Source organism: Aptenodytes patagonicus, chromosome 19 (assembly GCF_965638725.1).
Source record: "Aptenodytes patagonicus chromosome 19, bAptPat1.pri.cur, whole genome shotgun sequence".
Classification (NCBI taxonomy): Eukaryota; Metazoa; Chordata; class Aves; order Sphenisciformes; family Spheniscidae; genus Aptenodytes; species Aptenodytes patagonicus.
Window position 1 is genome coordinate 7,390,313 of NC_134967.1, and position 26,612 is coordinate 7,416,924.

At 40.1% G+C, this 26,612-nt stretch overlaps 2 protein-coding genes across 5 annotated transcripts in view; both read right to left on the reverse strand.

Annotated features, from left to right (window-relative positions):
* Positions 1–1,601: 1,601 nt before the first annotated feature.
* TMEM52 (transmembrane protein 52) lies at positions 1,602–8,049 on the reverse strand. Of its 4 annotated transcripts, none has more exons than XM_076356288.1 (4): positions 7,548–8,049; positions 6,585–6,620; positions 4,401–4,570; positions 1,602–3,712 (listed from the first exon to the last, which is right to left on the reverse strand). In XM_076356288.1, the coding sequence occupies exons 2-4, from the start codon at positions 6,605–6,607 to the stop codon at positions 3,393–3,395; spliced, it is 513 nt and encodes a 170-aa protein (XP_076212403.1). In that variant the 5' UTR covers positions 6,608–6,620; positions 7,548–8,049; the 3' UTR covers positions 1,602–3,392. The 4 variants fall into 4 exon arrangements, with proteins under 4 accessions (XP_076212403.1, XP_076212401.1, XP_076212402.1 ...); XM_076356286.1 differs by having other exon boundaries at positions 6,576–6,620; XM_076356287.1 differs by having other exon boundaries at positions 7,450–8,049.
* A 4,983-nt stretch (positions 8,050–13,032) lies between these two features.
* The window catches only part of CFAP74 (cilia and flagella associated protein 74), a 49,709-nt gene continuing 36,129 nt past the window's right edge, over positions 13,033–26,612 (reverse strand). The window contains 16 exon segments of the mRNA XM_076356404.1: positions 13,033–13,603; positions 13,605–13,711; positions 14,905–15,039; positions 15,553–15,680; positions 16,488–16,626; positions 17,693–17,847; positions 18,383–18,512; positions 19,382–19,534; positions 19,825–19,944; positions 20,684–20,739; positions 21,127–21,236; positions 21,639–21,773; positions 23,022–23,176; positions 23,872–23,979; positions 24,468–24,744; positions 25,364–25,497. Of these exon segments, the coding sequence (XP_076212519.1) occupies positions 13,531–13,603; positions 13,605–13,711; positions 14,905–15,039; positions 15,553–15,680; positions 16,488–16,626; positions 17,693–17,847; positions 18,383–18,512; positions 19,382–19,534; positions 19,825–19,944; positions 20,684–20,739; positions 21,127–21,236; positions 21,639–21,773; positions 23,022–23,176; positions 23,872–23,979; positions 24,468–24,744; positions 25,364–25,497 (2,115 nt within the window). The 3' untranslated portion in view covers positions 13,033–13,530.

Here is a 26,612-nt window from a genome sequence, read left to right on the forward strand (position 1 = left end):
TTAATTCTTTTTTCTGACATTAGTTCATTACGGTGTCGTTTTTCTCTCACTGTTTTCCCACATGCGACAGTGATTCTAATTGATGAACTGGACTTTCTACACAAATACAAACTGTTCTCAAGATGGGAAGAGAGCTCTTTGTTTGCTGCAGGAATTTAAATGGAATTTGTAAATCCCCTAGTCATGATCTTTCTGTCTGGAGGGATATAACTTCTGCAATGCTATTGAGCTGAAGAAACCTGTTAAGTGGAGATGTAAATAATGAACAGTTGTGGGGGTAATCTGCCTCCTCAAAGACAGAGGGCCAGGGACAGCTTTGATTATCAGCTTTGTGTGAGGAGTCAGATGATTTTGATAAAGGGCTGAGAGACATCACTATTGAAAACATTGTGAGGAGCAAACTGAGCTGCTTTTGATGTGCAAAGAAAATTCTGTGCTCCCACAGGCTGATTACGTCAGTAGTTTATATTAACAAATAGTTTATGTTTGAATTAATAAACCATGTTACAAGGCAAGAGCTTGGGCAAAACACAAGACTTTTCTGTAGGTGTTAGAAAGAAAACACCGAATTATGCCCTTCTTCCTAGGAAGTCAGGGAAATAACTAAGTGCTTTATTCTCTATGCTGTGTCAAACAACACTTGCTTCCTACATACACACACTGAAACTTAGTTCCTGCAGTGTTACTCCCTCTTTGCCTCCTCTGTACTTTCATAAGAAGAGGCAAGTCCAGTTGTTTTCTTTTAGTCTGGATAATGACTTGTGGAAGTATGCAATTAAGCAACAGGTTACTGCAGGGCAATTCTAACTAGGCTAGATTGGCAAAAGAGGTGCTCCAGAGTGAGACAGGCTTTTCTATTAATCCAGGTGGTAACGGAATCAGATCTGATTTGTAAGCACTCCATGGGCATTTAGGGTTTTGATTGGGGTCTTGCAGTTAGAACTATCATCCCCCATAACCAAATGGAAACAGATCTTGCAGTTTGGTATATCGTCTGTCAGGTACTGCTGACAACTCACAAGACAGAAGCGTTGTGCAAGCAAAAGCATGAAGGGAAGGGAAGGGAAGTCAAACTGTTGTGATTATTCCCCTGCCATCCTCAAGCAAGCTCAGTCGTTGCACTGCAGGATAATCTCTGAATAACTGAGCAAAACTGAGCCTTAGAAGCGCCCTCGCCTCTTTTTGCAACACCACAAGCTCGTCTATTACAAAGCTGTTCCCAGTGGTGATATAATGCAATACACTAAAAAGGGAAGGACTGCCCTCTTGTGTCAGTCACTATTTTTTAATTTGCCTGGTTTTATATTCCTGTTTCTATTAGTGAGTGAGCTGTCAGCCATTTCCCTCTGACAGAGATTTCTTCTTTGGAAAGGCATAGGATTTGCTTCTGAGTACTATCCTGATGGAAAAGTTCAATAAATAAAAATACATCTGCTGTATTTGTGACTTGGAGACACCCAGGACTGAGCATATATTGCTCTTCCAGCTAGAGACATCCAAATAGCTACGCTGGGTTATGCCTAGTCTCCATCTTGACACAGAAGAAGAAGGCAGAGGAGAGAATAAAACAGGAGAAGTATAATTAAGAAGGACAGCTAAGAGACAGAAGAGAAGCAGATTTATTAAACCAATCTTTCCCTGCAACCCTCATAGTAAGCTATGTGCAAGTTAAATATAGAACCAACACTACTCTACGGAGCCGGACTCATGAACAGCTCACACACCATGAACGTGTAGCAGAGATTCTAGTCTCAGTCATGTTGGCTGGCAGAGAGATCTTAATTTTTAAATAATTTGTGCTCATTTCCAGGATAGTTCTTGCAGTAATGGCTGTCAGAGAAGAGTCTTCTAAAAGCTGTGCAAGATTTTGTGCCCACCACTTCTACTGCTTATTAATGACAGACAAATAAATATTTGCAGAAGGTAGCCCCTTTTCACAGCTACCAAAGCAACTTCAGTGAAAATGAAGACCATCAGTCATATTCTTGTTAGTAGAAGGTCAGTCAACATTAACTCTGACCTAGCACTCCACACTTTATGTTACATTCGTTAACAGCACCTAGTGCTCATGCTTTCATTCCTGCTCTTATCCCGTAGATAATCCCATAGCAATGAACAATCCTGTAGATTGCTCCTGTTCTTAAAGGTAGCCAAATTAGCACCTCGCTAAAGTGGATTCAAAGAAAATCACTACTCAGGAGTGGACAAAATTCATACTATTTGGAATATGGGAGGGGCAAGAAAGGGAAAGAGCTGTCATTTAAAAAAAGGCCTCTCATAGCCCATATTTTTGTTTGGGCTGAGACAGCTGTAATCAACTCCAAGCTCCCAGTTTTAAAATGATGCATAGCAGTAATTTCTTTGGACTATTGTCCAGCCTGTACTATGTTATTTTGTATTTATAATTTATTCTAGATGGCATAGCTAGAGCATGCTTTGTTTTATCCTGCACATTACTGAGCTCATCTACGTACTAAACTGGCAAAAGCTGCCAGGAATCTTTGATTTTTTTCTTTTCTGTACTGACTGAGTCCCTGACGCCTGACCAGATAACAAAGTATAAAGACATCTTTGAAATATTTGATGAATATTTGAAACACATTAGTAATACTTAACCATGTATGCAAGTGTCTCTTTGAGACTAATATGTACTTTAACTGGCAAAAATTAGTAGCAAAAGGATCCCACCCACAAGCCAGCTCATCTTGAAAATAGAAGTTTAAAGATTTAAAAAAACTCAAAAACAATCCCTTCAGGTCTCATGACCAACAACAACAACAAAAAAAGTATCTTTTCTTATCTCGCTCATTCCTCGTCTCTAGTTGTGAAACATAACATAATGCATTCCCCTCCACACACTTTCCTCTCCTTGTTTGCCATCTTCCTGCAGTTTAAGGAACATGTGCCATTATGTAGCAGTTTGCGCTCCAGCAATTTGCTGGACAGTTAACGTTCTCAACAGAAGAGAAACTACAGAGGCTATTCAGTGTGACTTGCTAGGATTCCCCTTTCAACTCCAGTTTGGGAAGCTTCCGTTTGTACTGTTCTGACTCTTCATGTGTGTTCCCAAGACGGCAAAATTCCCCTGGCCTTTTTTATTGCCATATGCTGGACACAAGGAATATATTTTTTTTAATCAGATGAACAAGCATTCATGTCCCACTTCTGCAGGCATTTTTAAACTGCTGCCCTTTTACTTCATTTCATATCCTTGAAGAAGCTTTACCAGGAGATTACAGCAGTCACAGAAAACATTTCTTCTAACCGACAGATCATTACAAGGGTGTGAGAGGAAACATCTTTCTATCATAACCTGCTTATAAAACCAAACTCTTCATGTCTTCTTTAACTCTTACAGTCCTTCCCTTCCTCTACTCCCCATCTGAAATGAGTCAGAGCTGCGGCTGTTCTTGCGTTGCATCTTCTGAATTTTCTGAATTTGCCTGTGTTGCTGGATCTCTGTTGATTGTATCAGGTGAATACTGGATGGGACTCAGCCCACCTGATGTCACCTGTCCAGGGATGTCATTGAGTTTCTGGCTTATCTGTGCTACTTCAATGTATTGTTTACCCATTTGGACAGCTTCATCATAAGAAGGTGGCAACTCCATTGCATAGAGACTGTAAGCTGGAGGGGACACAGTGTTCTTATCCATATCCACAAATATCGAATTAATAGGGGCACTTAGAGGGTACTGCAACGAGCTATAGGCTGTGAAGAAAAGGAATAAAAAAAAAAATTAAACACTTGCATGGAACGTTGATATATAAAGGGCTAATCCTGCTTTTCTCCAAGAAATTATGGTCTCATTTTTGTGGTGTCAGAACATATGCATTATATAGTAAAAGCTATCAGTATATAATTACCCGTGATGGAATCTATACATTCTACAAAAGAAAGCAGTCAGATGAGAAAATGTCTCTGCATATCACCATCCAGTAACTATTGTGAAATACCTGACATAGTACACATATGTTGTAACAGAGGTAGCTTCAGTTGGGTTCGTGCATGAACAGCTGTGAACAATTCCTCACATTAGACAGAACCTTGTCTGGAATAGTTGGACAGTGAGGCGGGCAGAAAAGTTAAAAAAATAAGGGAATGGCGATAAGAACAGATGTGGGAGATGACACGTAAGAGGTTAACCCACCACGGACCTCTATTACTTTAATCTCTATAGTGTTAAATCCTACTTGTCTTCTGCACTCACTCACTATGTTGCCCTGATGACCTTCCTTTATCTCTCTTGCCCACCCTACGGGGCTAAAAGTTGTTCTGGGAGTACATCAGAAAGTCCCCGTTATTGCAAGGGCTAGACACAGAATTCTAGGAACACGTTCAAGCAAACTTGAACTGTAGCAAAGCACTGTTGAATAGTTGACTCCCAGAGGATACTTACAGGTCACTGTGCTATGGGCAGTGCTGTCACCGTCAATAGCAATAACTGTCAAATCATAAGGGTGCCTAGAGAAGGTCTCAACGGGAGGCCTCTTCTTCCGGCAGCAGAATTTGATGCAGCTTGCTGTGATCCCACAGAGCAGGAGCAGGAATACACCCAGCAAGATTAACCTGAGAGAAGGAGGGAGAATACCATAATTTCATTGCTTATGTTTTACTTCTTCCAGAGCCCAACATAATTTCACTCTAAATGGGTGAAGACAGGCCAAACTTCCTAGGTTTAGTTCTGAATGGGTGCTGGGTCCTGAACTAGAAAGTTGGACCACAAACTCCTAATCACAAGTTGAAGTACTACTGACCGTCGGTACAATCCCTTCTGGCTCACAGATGCCATAATGTTAATTATCTTTGGTTGTATTTTCAGCTTTTATGCAGTGAGAATGGCTCCACTTTCAACAGTAAGAGTGGGTTATGTACTTGGAGGGAAATACAAGTACAAACTTTCACAAATCTAGGACCTATATTTATAAATAAGCACAGAAATTATGTTTTGTAGTATGTCTTGAAAACGCAATTCTATCTCTAGCTATTGTTTAACAAAGTTTATTGTTTAACAATTCGTAGTGTACCTAGGTCGACATGCTAGTGTTACAGGTTCTACTCTCAGTTGAAACTCTACCTCGCCGCCCCCCAATTTCTCAAATGAATCCACTCCTGTCATGAGGTAGGTGAGCAGTAAGACATGTCATGAGAAGATGAGGTAGCAAGAAATGCTTGAAAGTCCTGTAAAGAAGTAGGTCCAAGGACAAAGTTGAAGTACCTTTATAGTGCCTTGACAGGAATTACTGTGTGACAGATCATGCTCCTGAATTTCTCGTTAGGATTCTATTCCATCCTAAATATTATAAAAATGGCCTCAGTAGCACTCTATTCTTTTTTCCAAGCCGAAGGTAGTACTTGCCCATAAGAATCATGATTCCAAAATAAACATTTATTTAATAACTGTTTTATTTAGTTTTAACAAGAGTATATTTCTGTTAGTATGAGAGTCAGATACACACAAAGACTACACTCAGTACAAAGGTTGGATTTGAGGGCCTCAAACTTCCACAAATTTCATGCATTTTCTTGCAAATTATTGTTTTAGAAAAATGCTTTCAGGCAACTTAAAACCATGTGTGAGAAGAACATGCTGCCCTGCTGGAACTTTGCAATGAAACATTCCCCCAGTGCGAGGAGTATTACCTCATCGCTGGCCAATCAGTATTTCCTGACACTGCACGAGCTGCATGCTAGTGTGTTCTGTGAAATCATCATGCCTTAATATGCTGCTGCCCTCTGATGAAGGCAGAAATCGCCTAGGTAAAGGCATCTCAGCAGTATAAATCTCAGCACTAGCTCATTAGCTTTCATGATGTCAACGCTGCCTAATGACAGAAGCCTTCTTAAAATATTTTATGTAACTATGGATTTTTAAACGGTTCTATGTATCAGCACATTCTAAGAAAGCAAAGAATATCAACCAAAATTAGTCCAGACTGAATGACAGCTAAAAGTAACCAGCTCACTCTGCGTGCTACCATCAAAGTTAACATATTGACAGAATGCAAACTATAAAAATAATGTTAGGATACCTATAATGCATGTGTTAGGCAAAATACGAATCCACTTGTGACAAGAGCTTACCCTTTTACTTATCACTATTTTCCCCCTTTCAGTCATTCAAACAGCCAGTAAACATGGTTGTAATCAGCTTGAGTTCAGAACGAAAACGCAACACTGTAAGCTAACGATCTCTTGTCCCATAAAAGGGAAAGAACTGAGGACTCTGCATTAGGCAGCGCAGTGCCGAGCCCCAACAAGTCCATGCGGTGTAGCTGCCACTGTGTTCAGCCAGGCTGTCTATTTAGGAAGAACAAACACGCCCTACAGTTAGACTGCAGTGTACTCAGAAAGGAAAGATGACATATCACTAGATGAATGCTGTACTCTGCCTGACACCTTATCTCCCCTGCAGTCTCATCTGTAATATATTCCACTGGTAGCTTCCATAAAACCGAGGAGAAACCCTTTCCTCCATCCTGTCCGAGAAGAGTGTTTCCATTACCTTACTACAATTACTGTTCATAATAACTTTCAAATTATTCTGGGTTAGTAAGATTAATAATAAACTTACCAGACATACCACAGATTTGTCCAATTAGACATGTTCTGAGGACATCTGTGAAGGAAGGTAGATGATTCACTGATTTAAATATCTACAGTCAAACAGTGTATGACAGGGAATAAATTTCACACAATTTCTGAGGTGAAAAAGGGAAAGCAATCGGTAAGAGTATGGAGCAAAAACCCTTTAGATTTAGTTTCAGAGGACTGTTCTTCATAGTTGTAAAATTACTCCAGCTGAGAACACGCAAATAATCCCACTGTAAAAATTGGCTTCTGAGTCAATAAATGGTTTTACAAAGTGGTACTTTACTGTTGCTTAGGAGAGAGAACTACACGTGCTGGATTCTCGAGAAACGTATCAAAGAGTTATTTAAAGTTAACTGAGATGAGGTACCTAATACCATAGGTCTGTCTGAAAATGCCAGCCTAAGACAACTGCCTGCTTCCCCCAGTTATTTTTAAATTACTTTTTCATAGCTCCAATACAACCAGAAATGTGTTTTTCAGATCTACTTAGAGAACAAAAAAAGGAGAACTGCTTCTATTACGTTTCAGGAGTGCAGCTGCAGTATTGTACGTAGTGAATTGCACACAATGGATTTCATGTAATAGAACAATGCTTTTGGCCACAGAAGAGAATCTGCAAACTGACTTTTCAGAAGATGACACTTCAGAGTCATTTTGAAAGAGAGGATCATTCACCTTAGTCTACAGAGCAAAGCCAGCCAAGTCAAATTTGTAAGTTGGTAATGACCTTAGAGATAAAAAAAGTAGCAGTAACGGATGGCCGTCAGTAAGTCACCATTCTGGTGTGATAATGTCACTCGATCACGATGGGAGCAGGTTTGCTAACAGATATTTGAACATTTTTGACTACTCACTGATCAGAGTTCTTGCAGTTATTCTCGGAAGAACAGAGCGATGCCTAGGAAAGGGAAAAAAAAAGAATCAGACAAGCAGGTGGCCGAAAGGGAAGCACCTCGTCTATCTGATGCATCTGCTTAGCGGAGTCCAGCGGCGTGAGTTTCCGTGACCGCCACGGGTGCGGGCCACAGCCGCCGAGCTGCTGTAGCAAGTTCCAGACGTCCACCTTGAAGCAGGGTGAGCGCAACAGCAGGAGTTTCTTCAAGGACAAGCGCCCAGAGCGCCCGAGCCTCTGAAAGGGGACGCCCCAGCCTCTGAAAGGGGACGCCCGAGCCTTCGGGGAGCCCGAGGTCTGCGCTCCGTGCTTGGGGCCGCCTCCGCCGGAGGCGGCTGAATAAATAACCGTCAATTATCACGCGGGGTGCCGTGACCAAGCGAGTGATGCCGTTGCCCACCGGCGGCGAGGGAGGGAGAGGCGCGCCCCGCAGGCAGGGGCGCGCTCGGCTCGGCTCGGCTCCTCCGCCGATCGTCCCGCCGCTCGGGAAGCAGAGCCGCCATCGGAGTGGCGCACGGCCAGCCTCGCCGAGGGACGGCGCTAACCCGCCTGGCCCCTGCGCCCGCTCCGAAGGGCCGGGCCCGGCCAGCCCGGCGGCGAGGAGGGGCAGAGCCGAGCCGCCGGGCTCCCCCGCCTCGGCCCCGCCTGGGAGCCAGCAGTGCCCCTCGCGTCAGCCGCTCTCCCAGCCTGCCGGTGGCCGTGAAGTTAGGAAGGTGATACAAAGGGAGGCAGAATGGAGAGAATTCAGCTTTCAGAGATTTCCCTGAAGCGGTTTGGGACTGCTACTCAATGCTCTTCTTAAGAGAAGATAACCTATGCTAGCAGTTGAACACGCACCCTGTGTCTATGCAGTGTCAGATTTTGAAGGAGACATGAAAAAGGAATGAGAAACTAGGTATGGAAAATACTAGAAAGAAACAAAGGTTTGGAAAAGCAGATCATTTCCCTTTTTAAAAATGGTCTCGTTAAAACATATGAAACATGACTGAAAAGGTATTGACTGCTCTCTGAAGATCGGTTTGCTCCAAAATAATTTAACTATGTCCAACATTTCAAATGTAGAAATTAAATTAAAATATCTGCATGTTGTTTTGTGGTTATCTTGCACATCATTATCCTAAACCCCTAGTGTTGATACTCTTTTGTAGGAATTTCATGGAGAAATGTCTCATTGCTGTGGTTATATTGATCGTTATAGCAATTTGGCCCATCTCTAAATGACAGCTTTCCTGCAATTCTCTTCAGGGTGAAGTCTAGCTATTTTAATAGGATTGTATGTAGCCCATAGTGTTACCAAGCTCCCCAAACCCTTTTAGTAGTTAGGACTTGCTATGAGTTGTAACTTATAGTTAGAACTTAAGTTCTGTAAGAACTTATAGAAGTCTTACCATCACCAGGGAAGAACAAGACATGTGCCAAAGGTCAACCGTATCCACCATATGAATGAGCAAGGATTATTTCTGCTTCACAGTAGAAGGTGACTTGAAGGTCAGATACCTTTGAAGCACTAATTCAGCAGAGGTCAGTTACATGGGAAAAAAAGATGTTAGTCAATATAAGAGATGGTCAGAATCAGGGTGATCATGATACATAACTGGGTAAGCAACAGAAAGAAAGACATCTAGAGCTGAAAAGCAGGGGAGCTAATTAATGGATTATAAAAATTTCAACTGAAGAAAGGGGAAGATCAACTAAAAGAATGGCATTTTGACATATCTGTTGAGGTCCCTGATATCCTCAGAGGTGGGTGCATATATAAAAGCTCCTCCAGTAATGAGAATGGGACAAAATAGAAGGGGTTTTTTTTTTTTTTTTAATGCAACAGGAGGAGAATACATTTGGGCTTGGGTTGCCAGAGGTTTCTTCTATAAGAAGCATGGATAAGCTCGAATACACCAGGGGCAATCATGCCATTGGGAGCAACAATGGACACAATAGCTTGGAAGTACCAGGTTCGATAGACCGTTCTCCAGATGATATTCACCACTTTTGCTCCATAAGGCTCAAAAACAGTGTTTCAAGGCTCAGTAATGGCATGTGGCATACTGACTAAAGTATTTTCCTACAGGACTGCTCAGGGTCATGGGACCATTGGTCATTTAGGAAAAGCTGCATTCGCAAGTGTGAAGCAATCTCTGAAGTCACTGGATAAGCAGAACGTGTATTAATAAGACGTGTATGACACTAGTACTTATTCTCTCACTTCCTTTCTGTTTTAGAAATGAGCTAGATATAGCTTTTAAGGATTATAAAGATCGTACACAGATGTGAATTGCTTTCTGATTAAACTAGAACTGCATCAGAGCCAAGAAGAGCATGTTTGCATTTAGATCCAAATCTGAAAGCACAAGAGTGACCCAAGAGTGATCACAGTTGCAAAACTCAATCTGAAAGCTTAATGTTCAGAAGTGCAGTCAGAGGAGCAGAAAACTTAAGCTTCTGGGAAACTCAGATTTCTGAGGTTACATTTTCCACATTATCCTCACAATAAGGGCTCCATCCCTATTGGAGTCCTATAATATGGAAACAAACATCAGATTACATGTTTAGAATCTCCTGGCAATTTTAATACCAAATGTGCTATGATTGTTGATAACCTGCTTTGGAAGCACAGTGTTCAACAGGATTTTTTACTTTTCCAAAAGATTAACTTGCATGAAGGCTATAGCTGCTGTGTTGAGCTTCTTCTGGTAGTTGTGAACTTGGTATTAAGCCATGCAAGTAGAATGCAACAGCGCTCTCAGCTATGGCCTCAAGGAATTACCTACAAACCCACTATTTCTAGTTCGGCTTGGTGTGTCTAAATTAGAATTGTTTCCAGTAGTCAGTCATCTCAGTCAATTTTCTGTTTCCTGTATTGGAGAAAGATCAAGAAGCTATTTTCGTATACATTATACATAAGAATTGTTTAGGTAGGAGCATCCATGTAGATTTCCTCAATTTTTAGTAGACTCACAGTGTGCATCTCAGATCATTGCAAATTTGCATTGTGAAGATTCTAAAGAGGCTCTAAAAATATAGCAAAAGTAACTACATTGATCTAAATGAAATTATTTTAGTTATTTCTGTTTTAGAAGTCAGATCTATTACTGAATCCTTGGCTTGCTTGCTCAACATTCACGCACATAAGCGAGAGGTTTTAGGCAAGTGAAGAGTCCCAGCGATGAAACAACATACAACTGTCACAGGGTTTAGGCACTAACTTTTCCACTTCAGCCAGCTTAGTCAAAGAAACAAGCTCTGTCAGATGTCTAGTAAGGGAAAGCTATTTACTCCACTCTTCTATAGATTGGTAAACTTAATTTAAATGCTAAATCAAGCCCAAGAACTGCAGCAAATATATCAGAGGATTAGTTGTTTCTTTCTGGAAAGGATCCCATGGTTTTCTATCCCTTGGTGAAATGTGGTAATTCTCATTTGAATGATAGTGGAACATCCAAGGGCTACATTTTGCAGAAAAAGTAACTGTGCTTTTACCTCTTAAGATTTAGTTGTGTTCCAGATGAAGAAGCACACTCTGCATGCCTGCACTAAGTTTTACAATGGATCTGCTTTCCCACATCAGACAATTTGTTTTTCCCTTCCACAGCAGCTTGTCTCTCTCATTGCTCAAGTATTGCTTCATGCAAGAGCTGGGCACATTGAACTACGTATGCCAAAAGAACAAAACCAATCCAGTAAGAAAGGGAAACCCAATCCTGCAAGGATCAGCCATTATGCCCCCAAGAAGTCAAATATGATTACTTTCAAGGCCCGAGATAAAATAACAGGCTTTTCTCTCATGAAAGAGAATAAAAAACGTTCAAATTTCCATAGTTTTCTTTATTTTCAGTACTCCAGAAACAGCAACCTATTCTTATTATCATGGTTCAACATTCCCCTGGAGAGAATGAATACACATTTAGCTTTAGGCATGGAAACTTTGAGCAGTGAAACCCAGAACCTTATGCTCACTTCAAGCCTGTGAAATTATTCATGTAAGTTTTCAAGATCAAGTCCAAAGAATGCAGTTAAAAATGGGTTACACCCTTTGCTTACCTTTTAAGCTATTCAGTACAGAAAATGACTTAAGCTGGTCAACGGCAGCTGCTTTTTATAACCAGCTTAACATACTGAATGCACTAATATAATGCTGTGTGCTTGACCCTCCAACTTCTACAACTGAATGGGCACATCCAAAGCTCTCCAAAGTTGCTATGAATCTTTCAGATGCAGTGTCCAAGCAAATACTGTCGGCTGGACCAGCTAGCCCTTGCGTATACACCTTCTTTCTGCTTACTAAGCCGCTGCCTTATTCTTGCAAGCAACCTCCACATTTTTTTCAACACAGTCACAGTCTTCACATGTATTCTTTAAATTTTTTACTTTTTTTAATCCTTTGGATGCTTTTTCACAGTACCTGACCTCTACGAAGTGGAAGATTCCTAAGACAGGGGTGTTGTTTCCTGGTAGATAATTTTACACTTATTTTCAGCACATTATATGGTTATGAGAGTCTGGAGACTAGTTTATTCTCAGCCATTACTTTTCAGTTTCCAAGAGTAAAATCCAAAAGGATCCTCACGTAATGGATGCCCCCAAATTAACTGCCTGAAGTAAACCTTCCACTGCAACATGCTGGGCACTTCCTTGCTTTCTGAAAACTTCCCTATTGCTAGGTAACTGTCAACCGTGCAGTACTATTTGCAACAGTTTCATTTTATGTAGTGGTATTCAGTCTCCCTTTTAGAGCTCTCTATAAGAGAATCAGCACACAAACTTCATTGTCCTCAACTTCAACCCGACTGCCCCAGCTGTGCCAGCAGAAATACTCAGTGCCTCTCTTACGAAGGCAGAGCCGTCTCTGGCTAGCACTGCCACCCCCCTCCCAGCTCCTGCCTCCTCCTGTGGTGACTGTTTATTGCTTGAGCATCTGTAGTGCTTTAGACCGAAGAGTTAAGTAACTTCACAGCCACTTGATCCAGTATTAAATGAGAACAGATCTGAGTGGATCAAACATACTGTCTTTGGAAAAACAAGGAACCCCTCTTCATCAGTTATACAAGCTTCCTCTATAAAAGGGGGAAACTAGGTAAAATATTTTTTGTGACGATTGCTTTACTGCTTTTTCCTGCAGTCCAACTAGCTTGACACATTTTACCTTAGGGATATTTACAAGTAGTCTGTTTCTATTTTCTTACTGCATGATCTAAACAAGCAATTTTAACAGCTACACAGGGCCAAATGGCAATACGCCTTTGGAGTGGTGGTGAGGGAATTTTGCCACAGTCCTACTGTGATTCAAGAAAGAGCGTGATATGAGATTTAAAAAGATTATCTCTGTTTCTAGACTTCTGCTAACTTCCCGGTCCCTTCATTCTCCGTAGTGTAGTACCTCTGTACTTTCCTCTTCTCTGAACTAGCTACTGCTTCCTGACAGAAGTTATACCTGCATGGCACTCCAATTTCCCCAGTAACAGGCAGAAATCTACTCTTAGTCAGAATTCAAAGAAAAGCAAAAATGTAGAAAGACAAAGTTCCTGGACAGCCATGATCTAGGGCAAGTGTCTAACCACATCCAGCGATTCAGTGAACAGCATGGTCACTATTTCCTCCTTGACCATGTGTCGTCAGGAAGATTTCATAGTGTATTGTAAAAATGGCTGCTCAAACAATTTGGAGACTTGAATAAGAAGCTTTATTCTGGTCTTTTAAGAGAGAAAAAGCCAAGGGTTTTCCAAATCCATTAAAATGCATCTGAAATTGGAGAAAGATATGTTGTCTGAAACTCACCGATGTAGATGTAGAAAAGATACTCCTCCTGAGGGAATGCCTACCTTTGGAAGACACTGTGATTAACAGCAGATGTATCTACTTGGGCCCCTCATTAATTCTTTCTTCTACCACAAGATTATTGTCACAGAGTCAGCTTGAAAATGAAACTAGTGGAACCAGAGTTTACATAGAATTTTTTTGGGAAAAAAGCAGAAATACTACATCACCTTCCTTCCCACTTCCCTGCTCCCCTCACATATTTGCAACAATCTCAAAATCTTTCCACGTTTCAACTGAGATCCACTGTTTTCCCAGTAATATAAGCCTCCATCTTCCTTTCCATCAGCTTGTGTCCCTCACTTAGTGGGAGCATATGTAGACACAACTTTTGCCATGAAGAGGATTCGGTAAGATTCCTTAATGTCACCTTTTAAGGTCAGGAGGGCTGTCACAAGCAGAGCGTCATCGGCCTACAAAAAAATCCACACATTAAACCAACTTTTTTTTTTTTTTTAACATAGAACAGATTAGTTGATCAAGTTCTAAACTATGTATTTTACATCTCAGCTGTAAGATGTACCAGTTATAGCTATAGGTTACCTCTCTTCCCACTGTGTTGGCTCTTTTATATTTTCATGCAATGTTCGTACTGCAGTAAGTAAAGTAGCAATGACTAAGCATTCTATCTCCAGAGTGCTACAGATATCGTCACCACATTACAACCGTGACAACTGGGCACAGCAGCAATAGAGTACGCTGCAGTGAGGGTTGCGAAAGAAATGGATCCTGTTAGCGGTCAGTTAGTGTTAAATCTTGTGTAACAACCAGTGGTTACCAAGAGGCACGATGTCAACGTGATATATCATGCCAGGAACTCTACTGCCTTCTTTCTGCACATGACAGCAGCAATCCTGTAATTTTGGAACAAGCTACTCATTCTGCCATCCCACACACAGCTCACAACAAAAAGCGGGGGAGTAAATTCTTTCAGCCTCCATGAATGCCCAAGAAGATGAATCAGGAAGGGCAATCACAGCCCTGTAGAGATGTTTGGACCTCATACCTAGACTCTGCAATAGAAAAAGGCAGAAGTAGCCAGGGAAACAGGGTTCATAAAGTGGAAAATCAAAAAGGCCCCACTGACTTCCAGGAACATACCAAGGGAAAGGCAGCCCACAGCCAAAAGAAACGTAGCAGAATGATCCATGTGAACTTAGTTCTGTGTCAGCAGGACTGCAGGTTTTCTTGCACAGGGGCATTAAAAAGCTCACTTCAGTGTGATCAAAGCTGTGTCTTTTAGTCAACAGCAGCAGCATTTTGGCCTTTTGGTGCTATATAATGCAGTGACCTGTAAGAAGTTCTAAGTTCTGTAAGATGCAAACGACTAATGCTTGTTCTTTTCATCACACAGATGAATGGAAGTCTGTGGTGAGGTAGCAAGCCTCCAAATCATACGTACTCTTCCTGACTTTTATTCTCATATCAGCGTTTATACCAGGCTATACTCCCTTTGGAGTATCATCACATCATCCTAATGTGTCAAAGCAGCCTGTACTGCTGACATCTTCAAGATCCGCTTTTGTATTGCTCCTACAAGTTGGTGAAAACAGCTGCCACACACTTCCAGTTTAAGCAGCAACATGCTTTAGCAACTGTAACTTACACAAAAGTCAGCAGGTGGCATCCAAGAAACACTGATGCATTTTACTTGACCAGGCTCAACCGTTCCCTTCGCAGATTCAATAGTGAATCCCTTCTGCTGCAGGAGTGGCAGACTATCAAAACTGAACTCCATGTTCTACGAGAGACACACACACACACCCCCTCATTACAGCCAGTTCTGCTCCTTCAAACACAATGACTGTTTATTAAAGACTGCATTGCCAAGATGCTCTATGGGGGCCTGTTGCTTGCCAAATTGCTTCTGCCCTTTGAAACTGCAAGTATCTATCTTGTTCATTGTGTCAAGTTGTCATAAAATACTACACTAAAATAACAGGATCAGACCTGTAATTTAGTTCTGTGCTCAGACTGAAATCAGACTGTACTGCAGAACCGGGGAAGCAAACTGCTAAATTAATTTTGTTGCTGACTTCATATGATAATGCTAATTCCTCATATTAACCCCTGAAAAATAATCTTTTCTTTTCAAACACTGATGCTTTTATAATGTAAAGTTTATCAGAAACCCCGAAAGCTGTATTTTTTAATTTAGAGACTGAATTTTTGACAGAAAGAACTAGTAGCCATTTGTACACTGTCAGTATTCCTTACAGCGCCTTACATCAAACTGCACTTTTTATTACTTTACCTTCTTAGATGCAAACTGAGCTCTCTGTATAGCTCCAACTTTCAGTTCTGTCATTGCTGGCACTGGCGAACTCTCTCCCTCGATGTACTCCAGAATGAGGAGAATGGACTTCACAGGTTCTTGCAGCTCTGAGCAAATATGAATCAAGTAAACTTTGAGGCAGTCAAAACTGAGCGATTATCAGTTTGGAACAAGCATAAATGACACCAGGATGGTTCAAAACAAAGTGGTGATGTGGCAAACTAATGAGTTGGCATATATGAGGAGATCCTCCTTACAGAGTTAGTGAAGAATTAAGCAAAAGGAGGTTTTGCATAATTGGCAATTGCAAACTGTAATTGTTAATTGCTTATCAAGTTTCATGCTCGTTTTCTAGCCCCACGGCACATACATTGTGTGTACTATATTCCTACTTGTGTATGGTATGTGCTTGGATTTATTTATAGCTCAGGAGCTGGGAGCTGCTTATATACTGTCTCTGAACACAGATCCTGTCCAAAGAAATTAAGGAAGGATAAACTCAAACTCCTGAAAGTGTGTCTGTTTCATAACAGTACAATCGGGAGACTCCGGGATATGTTATTATATATAAAATAATTTTATAAATATTTAATGCAAATCAGAGAAGTGCAGGAAGCAAATACATCTTAATACTTTGTAGTAGTATTAAATTATAATCATTTTTTGCAAGGCAAGTTGCAAAGATAGAAGATCATCATTAAGACATAACTGCATTAAAATTAAGAGAAAATCTTTCCTTAAGAGAAAGTTTCCTGCATTTTTTTGGTGTTACAAATATAGGTTATACCATAATACTTACTTGTTCTGATTCTGGAAAAGTTATCTTTAATTTACTTTTTCTTAAAAGGATGAGGAACATGCCCATGTCTCATCACTCACTGTTCTGTAATAAAGTGTAAGTGGTAACACATTACCTCCTTTTAGTGCTTCCTGCGGTGACACAGGTAATGTTACGGCCAAGGACTCAATGGGCACATCTAGCGGAACTCCCCCTTCCACAAACATTGGATGATCTCTTGCTGCACCCTTTAGGTGGATCACATGGGCTATTTTCTATATAGGACAAGAATGCTTCAAATGCGGGTTACAGCTTAAGTACTGATGTAACTGGAATACTGACACAACGGCATCAGTTACATAGAAATTATTACATCATCTGCCTATATAAATGCCAAGAGGCCCTGTACTCTAATGCAAGAATCCTGCACCTTCCCCTAGTCTTGTCCACTCAGGCACTTCTGTTTTAAACAACCTTTCGTTCTTGGGCAACGTGCGTCAGGAAGGGACTGGACAAACTGTTTATACTAAAGCCACTAAAAGAGGCAAAACTCATCTGCCGCCAAACTTGGCTAAAGTTCGTGAACTAGGACCAGTCTCCATTCATCTTCAGCTTATTCTGATTTGCATTCTTAACTGCAATTCCAAAGATAATCTGAAGATACAAAACGTGCAAGGAGAGAAACAGTACTTATTTGCTCACTACCAGTTTCTGCTCTGTGTTTGCAGTGCCTGCTGATGGTCATTAGTTGGCACTCTTCATTAACTTTTGGTCAGTCTCTTTCGGAACATGGTGTAAAGCCACCTGCTATGCTGCCAGCCTGTATATCCTGACTTGGGCTCCATCTAAGCTCAACTGCTGCTCCACAGATGGAAACCTCCTTCCTCGTGCTGAGCGACTGCAGAAGCAGCTTCCTGGCACTCAGTGCACCTGTCAGTTTGCACTGCGCAGGTGTAGCTCCGCTCTCCACGGCCATTAAATGCTACTTGCAGAGTAGCTACTGCCCACTTGGAGCTGTGCTCCGCAGTGTGGCAGCAACCTAGCTCCCATCACCTCTCATTCACACAGTGGACAGCTGGGCAGAAGACAGGACTGAATCCCAACTCGCTATTGTTATGAATTAATAACTGAATATTTAAAACCTGAAAAAAAGTCAGTGGGCCCCAAACCTGCCATCTCCTACCTACATCAGTTAATCCAATAAAGATAATATTTCTGCCTACAAATTCTGTACACTAGATAAAATTATTTGAAACTCCTACTAAGACCCATGCTGATGAAAATCACTGTAGGTCATATTTAGACTTTGATTTCATATTCCAGGCATCTTGATTGTCTCACCTTGCCAAAGAGCACAACCTTGAGACAGTCAGAATAGTACAGACTTTCATGATCAGGACTGAAAGTAACAGTAAAATCCTGACTCTTCCCAGCATCAATTTCTCCTTCTGTTGGAAAGATGCTGAAAACGCTTAAGCCATTATAGTTCTGTGTTCCTGGTAAATAAAAACGAGGATACCAGTAAGAAAGGAGGACAGCTCTGTTTTACTTCTTCATATATTTTAAGCCCATTTAATTTTTGTTGGAACTGCAAATAAGTAAGACCTGATACATGGTTTTGCAGCAAAACAGGGTGTTAGAAATGCCAGATAAATCCATCTATCAGTTTAATGCATTCATCTCTAGAGGAACTGAAGAAGCATCATCAAACTCTTCCTATATTCTAACGTGGTTTTACAGAGACGGACATCCCTAAATGTAATCTTTAATATGCAATTACTGTGTTGGTTTATTTAGATTCAAACACTAGTATCTCCTTACTTGTGGATATTTGCTCAGGCTGCATAAATTTACAGCTACCCATATTGAAAGAATTAGTACAGCTCCTACTGGGTAAACAAAGTTATGTCTTTAATTTCAGTGATGTGATGCCCCAGGTTTTGACAGTTGTGTAGATCTACAGGACAAAGTAATACTGCTTTATACTTCAGGAATCTTTAACAAAAGAAAAAGAAAAAAAAACAAGTTTACCAACAAACTCTGTTCTTTGCAAAGAGGACATAATAAAGGATGGAAGTCTCTGCCGATCTTTGTCCCTTGTTGATGAAAGCGAATCTAGTTGTATGGAGTATCGCAGGGTCAGCGTGGAAGTGTTCTGTATCTGATGACATTAATTTACACAACAGCATTTTCATTAAGAAAATTTATTCTCAAGCCTGTAGGATCCATAGTTTGTGAACTGGCTGAATTTATTTTGCTGCATTACTGTACTACCGTGTACCCAGATGCCACTGAAAGCATGTGTTATTGCTACCCATAACGTGTCATGTAAACCCCTGCCCCCCAACAACAGGGACCAGGCTCCTTTTAAGAGTCTTGCAGCAAGTAATATATTTTGGTTATTGACATACTTAGACAAAATCTGAGAGGAGAAAAAGTATGCCTAGATCTTGGCCTGTTTCCGAGTCTGTGGGAATTTGCAGTATATGAATGAGTGAATCGGTTAAACTTCCCTAGACCGTACCATGGCAAACCCTCATGTGCTCTTTGTAGGACCAGTTTTGCATTTCACCCATGTACCTTTGTCACTGCTTGTGTGGACACAGAGCAGCCTCAATTGTGGTAGCAGTAATGGACAGAATAAAGAAAGAGGACAAATATTTCTAACATTGGTAAAAGCAAAGCCATTTCTGACTTCACATCCCTCGGCATACTGGCTAGATCTGTGGAGAAGATCACACAGGCCATTTCTCTCTTTCTTTTATAGAAGGTACTGGATCTCTTTTTTTTTGTATAGGCTGCAGGCAGGACAGAAGCAGCAACAAGATCCTCCCTGCACAGCTTTGCTGCCTTTGGCCTGAAACTGTCTCCGCGTCAAATCACTCTGCCAGACGTGCTTTTAAAGCTATGTTCTTTTGTCTGCAGTTTGCCACTCAGCCTTCTGTTCTGCCGGACTAGAAACTACAGAACTCCTTTTCCTCCTTACAAAAATTGCTGATGTGCTTTCTGGTTCAGCATAGAGGGATTTACCTTGAATGTGGAAGTCACCTTCTCTCCGGCTATGACATATCCCATATTGAGTACTTCTTCCACAGAGCAAACAATTGATGGCATCACCCCACGACCAGTGATACTGAGGGTTAAATTGGTTTTTGTCATCCGGATGTCCAGCATTTCAAAAAACTGCCAAGAGGATGTCTGCGTTAGCCCATTTGCTGAAGGAAAACATCCCCCACCCCTCCAACTGCCCCCCCTCCCGCAAATGAGCCATTACTACAGAACTTAGTAGTAACTGGATTTAACTGGATTATAGACAAAGATCCAAATGTTGGGAGGGGCTATGCACAGGCAACAAAGTTTTTCTTATTATCATACAGACTCATCCCGGTCGGTAATATGTGTATATTACACAGCCCATTACATCTCTCCATCTCTCCTCTTTTTCCCCCATTAGTGTTGTATCTCTTACTCACCCATTTATTCTCATTTGGACAAAAAGAGATGATAAGGGTTTTATTTTCACCTGGCTCAAGCATTCCAACTGGTCTGACCAACAGGAAGGGACCACTGGGATTCAGAACTGAGAATGCTGGCTAAAACAGCGCAACTCAAAGAAAAAAAAGTTTATAAACAAAGACTGGGGAGAAAGATGTAAGAACAGATTCTAAGTGTTGTTCAGACCAAAGATGTACAAACCAACCATCCTATAAGCTTTTTCAGAGATCGGTAACTGCCTAAGAGAAAGAACGAACTAATCTTTTTTTTTTTCCCTCCACAGAATTCAAATATCTTCAAGATCCTTTTCCAGTCAGTAAGATCCCCATGTAACTCCATTTTCAGATTTTGCCTGGAGTGGGTCATTAACACCTTAAGATCCGGGACATGCCTTCTCCTATATTATCCCACACAACTTAACCCAGACAAGCCAGTGTAGCAGCCTCTTCTTACAAGGTATTCAGAAATTCAGACCAGCATTGTGCAAAAATTGAGTTGTTGGTTCTGTCTCACACGTACGTCATACGTACTGTACTGAAACTAGCTTTGTCATCGGTACCTGATACTCTAGAAAGTGGTTAAGTGCTTCTCAAGTTTGGCGCTCCGCAGAATTATTTTCAGTTAAAAGGGTGGAATGGAATAAGCTTTCCAGTAGGTCACCTAGGCTCGTCCAATATATTCTTCACATCACCTCCTGCCTGACTCTGAAAGATGTGTATTAAGTCTGAAATCTGCTACCTCCTCCTTGCTTTAGTGTCAAACAGTTCCTACAGATAAAGACTCAAATTAAACAAAAGCTGAATGGCAGATTAACTTACATGTTCCAAACAAGGATACTTCCAGCGTCTCTGGGGAGATATTTTGTATTGTAATTTGCTTAATCATTCTGTGACCTGACAGGAATGAAAACATTTCAAAAAGTGGTGATGATGCTCACTCACGCACTACCATTCTTCCTTTTCACTCATGCTTCTACCTGGGCCAAACATTCATTCAATTTCTATGGCTAATACATTAGCCAAAGCTCACCAAAATACTTTCAAATTTGTACAGTCACTTATAGACCTCCCGATTCCGTGTTTCAGGATCAAGTCTGCTTTTTCCATGCCTCAGCTGGCCAGATAGGCTCCTAATTTTCCACCTAAGTACCTATTACAGGGCTAATTTCTATATTGACTTTTGAAAATCAACTGAACAATGTAAAAGAAAAAGCAAAACTATGCTCAGAAGAAATTAATGTCAGACAGAAAAAACTCAAAACTTGAATTCAAATTTCATACCTACTGCAACATCACCAAAATTTACTGTGTTTTTTCCATTATCTGAAGTGACCACAACAGATGGTGCTACAGCTGGACAGTGCAACTCCAAATACAAGGTGTTGTAAGGGCTAGAGAGATAGTAAAAGGATATTTGCTCTTGGATCATACAGAAATAAAAACTATTATCAGAAATCTGTTCTTATTCTGTTCATATCACAGGATATCATTAACCTGGTATTAAAAACAATATATAATTTTTGGTGGCTGGCTTTTTTGTGTATGCCTAAGCAGAAAGATGAACTACATCTGGCTTAAATTTTTCATACAATTATTCTTTAAGCCGCTTTGATATTCATATGTTTGATTCTTACCCAACTAGTGGGTTGTAAGCATGATTTTCTGCCACTGATCTATGAAGTAATTAAGATCAGAAAACATATTTCCTCCCCAAAGGAATAAACTAACATGCCCACCATTTCCCCCTGAAATTTCTGAACTATCAAGAATTGCACATATCTAATTGCAAATACCTGCAGCTTAGGTTTTCAGAGCCTTTCTTTTCATTGATATGTCCGCTTGCAACAAAGCACGGTATGATGTATTTTTCAAACCTCCCACTGAAATTCCTCATCAGGAAAGCCTGGGCTGCCATATAAGCATCGGAACTAGAAAATCCAGGAATAAGAGTCATCTTAGAAAGTGAGAGAGCAAGGGGAAAAAAAAAAAAATCAAATAGAATCTGCTGAGCTACTTGTGTTTACTGTTTCTTAGTCACACATTCAAAATTGATCATAACAGTGAAAATAAGCGACTGTCTTGATGCACAGTAATGGACCCACCCGACTAAGTGGTTTGCTTTTCTCGCCAAAGAGAATAAAAATTATAAACCCAGATAATAGATGTTATACTAAAGATTGCAAAAATCCTTAATATGATTTCCTTATGCTAGATACATTAAGTATTCCAGCGTCTTCCAGTACTTCCACATCATTTCAATGAAATGTAAACACAAGATCACATTTCTGTAATGCAATATGCCAAGCAATACTTCATAATGGGGGTTTTCAAATATAAATTCTATGTTTATGACCTGTACTGAAAGTATTTAAAAATTAAAACTAATGGATTGCAATGAACGTGGGATTTTAGTCAAAAATATCTAACATCTAGTACAGCCAAATGCCTGGTGTTTAGGCATCTATTTACTTCCAAACACTTCTAAATTCCTCAGATTAGGCAGAAGTGTGGTTCTAAAAAGTTGAATTATATGCTAACCAAGGAACCTCAAGTATCAGATTTTGCATCCAAGTATCCAAATTTCTAGATAGCACATGCCAGTAATGTTAATTCTCACCGAGTGACATGTATTGTAAAATGACCACTTAAAACACACATTTTACAGCACCATTACATTTCCAGGACTGAAGATGACCATGACTAATACGATGGACTATGTAAGCCCTCCAAAAAAAAAAAAAATTAACCCATAGCCATGGCTATGGGCCATCGGATGGTTTCCATCTGGGTTGAATGTATTCAGTTCTGTTAGACCTATTCAGAAAAGCTGTATTAGTAGTAGTTTCTTTTGGTAACTAAGTTCAGCTTTTTAGTTGCCCTTTTAAATAATACCCTTGTTGATTCAGCCAGATTTACCCATACAGCCACATCTCATGCTTTCTGATATATTCTTTGAAGTCTTCAATCCCTCTGATGCATAAAGGGATTCTTTGCCTTACATGAGAGGGTACAGCTGTGTGGCTTAAAAGCAGTACTAATTTTGGAAACAGCCTTTGCAACATAGCTAAAGCTATTTCTTCTCTACAGTTTGCTTTCTTGTCTACCTATAGGTTTTTATTAAACCACTTATAAAGAGAATGTTATCTACGTAGTACAAGATGCTTTTGCTGACTTACTCAGGCTTTAACTCTTTGGATTTTGGTTGTTCAGAACTATATAGAGAAGTCAGGTATTTACTGCCTCCATCCCTTACAAGCTGTCTGGAAGACTGCTGTCTGGTAATGGAAATGCTTAATTTCTTTCCCTCTCTCTTTTCATCTTTCTTCCTTTTCTGCAAATACACACACAGAGACATTATACACTGAGGGTGATCACTGGTAATCCAATCAAGACATCAATTTACAAATACACAGTCCCTGGCCCAAGGATACAGGACCTAAGAGGTGACAGAATGCATGAAACAAGGATACAGCAGTAGGATTATGGTAACAAGCCATAGAAACCGTAGTTATTACATACATTTCTAATAATGTAAAATTAAGTTGAAATGGACATATTTTACCCCATCTTAAAAAAAGAGTTCCCCTATTGGAGCAGACAAGTAAAAGACTATCTCTCATGGGAATTTTACCTTTTTATCTCATAATTAAAGACAACCACAGGTGCTCACATAAATTAACTGATCTACAGCATTGCATATAAAGTCCATGTATGCTGTAAATCTGCAAGAAGCGTAGAAACATCTTTTTTTTTTTAAGAGTACTTGCAGTTAGCATTTGCAAGAAAATCCTCTAGGAATGCTTTTGAAATTGTTAGCATGAAATTAAATTATTGCTCAGTGAACAGACTACACATTAATTGCAACAGTACAATCATACTCTTGTCCTTTATAGGCAGGTCTTACATGGATCGTAAGTTTGGGCTTCATTAGTATGCAAATAATTTTATGATAAAAATACCATCCAGAGCAACAAATATCTGGAAGTAACAGACCAACAGCATGTGCTAGTTCTTAGCATTCCTTACTTGTATTTCTGCCCCTGTCGCAGCTGCTCTGCAAAGCCTCCGAACTGCCTCTTCTCTGATTAGCTGATCTGACAATGTTGGTCTGAAGGACACTTGAATCAAGCTTTTCTGGGAGCGTGAGAGCATACACAAGAATGATAGGCAAAATTCAGCCCTCATACATGTGTTACACCTACAAAGCTCAATAGGAGCATACACACAACAGCAAAAAATTAACAAATAAAATACAATTTTTTTCCAAGTGAATAAGGTGATCCTAAGGATAAGGTCACTTGCAGCTTTTTTGGAAGTCCACTGTGTTACAGTGGGCTGGTTTTACATGACCAATACTTTTGATATTTAAACATTCTTCAAATAAATCATACTGACAACACTGGGGAAAGAACATTCAGGGTGAAAACTCCCATAAAGCATTAGCCAGTTGTGATGATTAATCCCTCATGTCCAATTTAAAACATTATTTCAAACAATACAAAATATTCCAGCTATTCTAATAATAATTTACGCTTTGAGCTTCATTTACAAGTGACAGCATTTGTAGGGATGTAGATGATCAAAACATTTGGCAGAACACTTGACGTTTAAAGTGAATTTACCTTCCCAGGCAACACAGTTCCAACAGAAGGTGTAATTGTCACTGGACAGTCTTCTGGCACACGGAATTCAAATGAAGTGGGTCCAACAGGGGCAACTTCCCCATTGCCAATTCTTGGGACAGCACGAGTAAAGTGGTTGACACTCACATGGGAATTCATCACATACAGCGTTGCTGTAGACACACCATTTAAAGCTGTTGCAGCAAACTGAACTAAGGAATGAGACAATTCAAGAGGTGGGTGGACTCCAACTGCTTTGCATGACAGCTTGAATTGTCTAAAAATAAACACATGATAAATTGTCTCAGCATAAAATAGTCTCTTAATCAGCCCGGAAAATAGGGAACTAATCCTGTAGTCCCTATTTAAGCAGAATTTCAAGCTTGCAATGGGAATTTTGCCTAAAGATGAACAATAATACTATCTATTTTTAATGCACAATTGGCTAGAGTCCCTACTTGAATTCTTCCTCTGTGAACTTCTGCAAATACATCCAGTCAAATCAAAGTTTATGCCATCATTACTTTAGTAGCATTAGCTTAATGTATGAAGCATTTTTACAAAAAAAATCCTTCAGTAATTCTGCTGAAAAAGCAAGCAGAACATTGCAGGTTAAGATGACCTGGGGCAAACTTGCAGCTTGGACATGTGACAAGGATAAATTTCAGGTGGGATAGGAAAAGTCACCTCAGTAAAGACAGACATGTAAACGAAGGATGAAACTAACAGGCATTGACCATCTCTTGTCAACTGGAGAATTCCTACCCGCCTCACATTTTTATCCTAGCCTTACCTCTTCAAAGCAGGGATTTATTTTCTGAACTAGCTTAACAGTGGAAATCCAGTGTGATTTAGACTTCTAGATTATCTACCACTCAATCAGTTTCTTAACATACCTGTTAATCTCTGACTTGCAGGTTAGTTCAAAGCTGTACTCTTTTGCCTTGTTAGCTTTAAAGATTATGTCCAATGTCAGGCTTTCAAGGGGAAGAAGAACTCCAAATCCATCATTGGGCTGAATTTCAACAAACTTCGAAACGGCAGGATAAGAAATTATTGTTATTAAAATAAGAAAACATTAGTTAAATTATCAAATTATTAAATAAATTAAGGCATTACTAGCAAGATAAGAACATTTTGTTACTAAATGTACAAATGTCAGGAAAACAGAAACCTTCTAGTGAGAAGCTTTCATTTGAGCTAGTGACTAGTGTCTGACTGACGTGCAGATTTCTCATCTCAAAATAACTTGAAAGGCATTAAATCCATTAACTCAGACTTCAGTAGAATCTCTTCCCCAGCTTCTTACCATCTCTGGTAATCACCTTTCTCTAAAGATGTTTATTTACTCTTCATAGACAACTGAATGAAATATGATAAGAATCTCAACAGTTCCCCCTCTGTCTCTGAAGAGCTGATTCTTGTATGATGTGCAGATACCATAGTGATAAGTACCGGTTTAATATCTACAAGTGTGTATCGGTTTGTGTTTGAGCTGATGATGATTAAAGAATGTCTCCCCATCACATTTTAAGCTAATCATGAAACACATGCTGTGAAGTAAAGCTTTAACGAAGCTGAAGATTCCAATTTCTTTTACCTAACTCCTTGATTTTAATCCCTAAAACAGCAGAGAAAGGGAGAATGCCTAATTAAATGTCAGGTTCCTCTAGCTCCGATTCCAATATGCCAAATGATTTCACACTGTGATCATCATGCTATTATGAAGCTTGAACAGCTAACTTTTTGCAAAAACCCCAAATAATTCCGTAGACCCAGCCCACACGAAACTGGCAGCTCCTGTGATTCATTTAGCTTCCACGTCAACTTACAGTCAGTCAGAAAATACCTAGGCATGGTTCAGGGGACGGTTCCCCATAAGCAGTTTGGACATGGCCATCCTGCTTTAAAGACAAAGCGTTTAGGCATTTGCATGCAAACTGTGCGATATTCCTCAGCCTCAAGGCCAAAGCAACATCCCTAAGCCTTTGTTTAGTAGTATAAGCGACCTGTGAGTTTGAAAGAAAAGTGCACCAGGTATTCTGTTAGTAGATTTCTTGGTGTAAAAAATAGGTAATCTAATAGGATAAAGTTAGCTTAATAATGTTATGTAGGTGAGAATAGTAAAATCTCCTTGAAGATGTT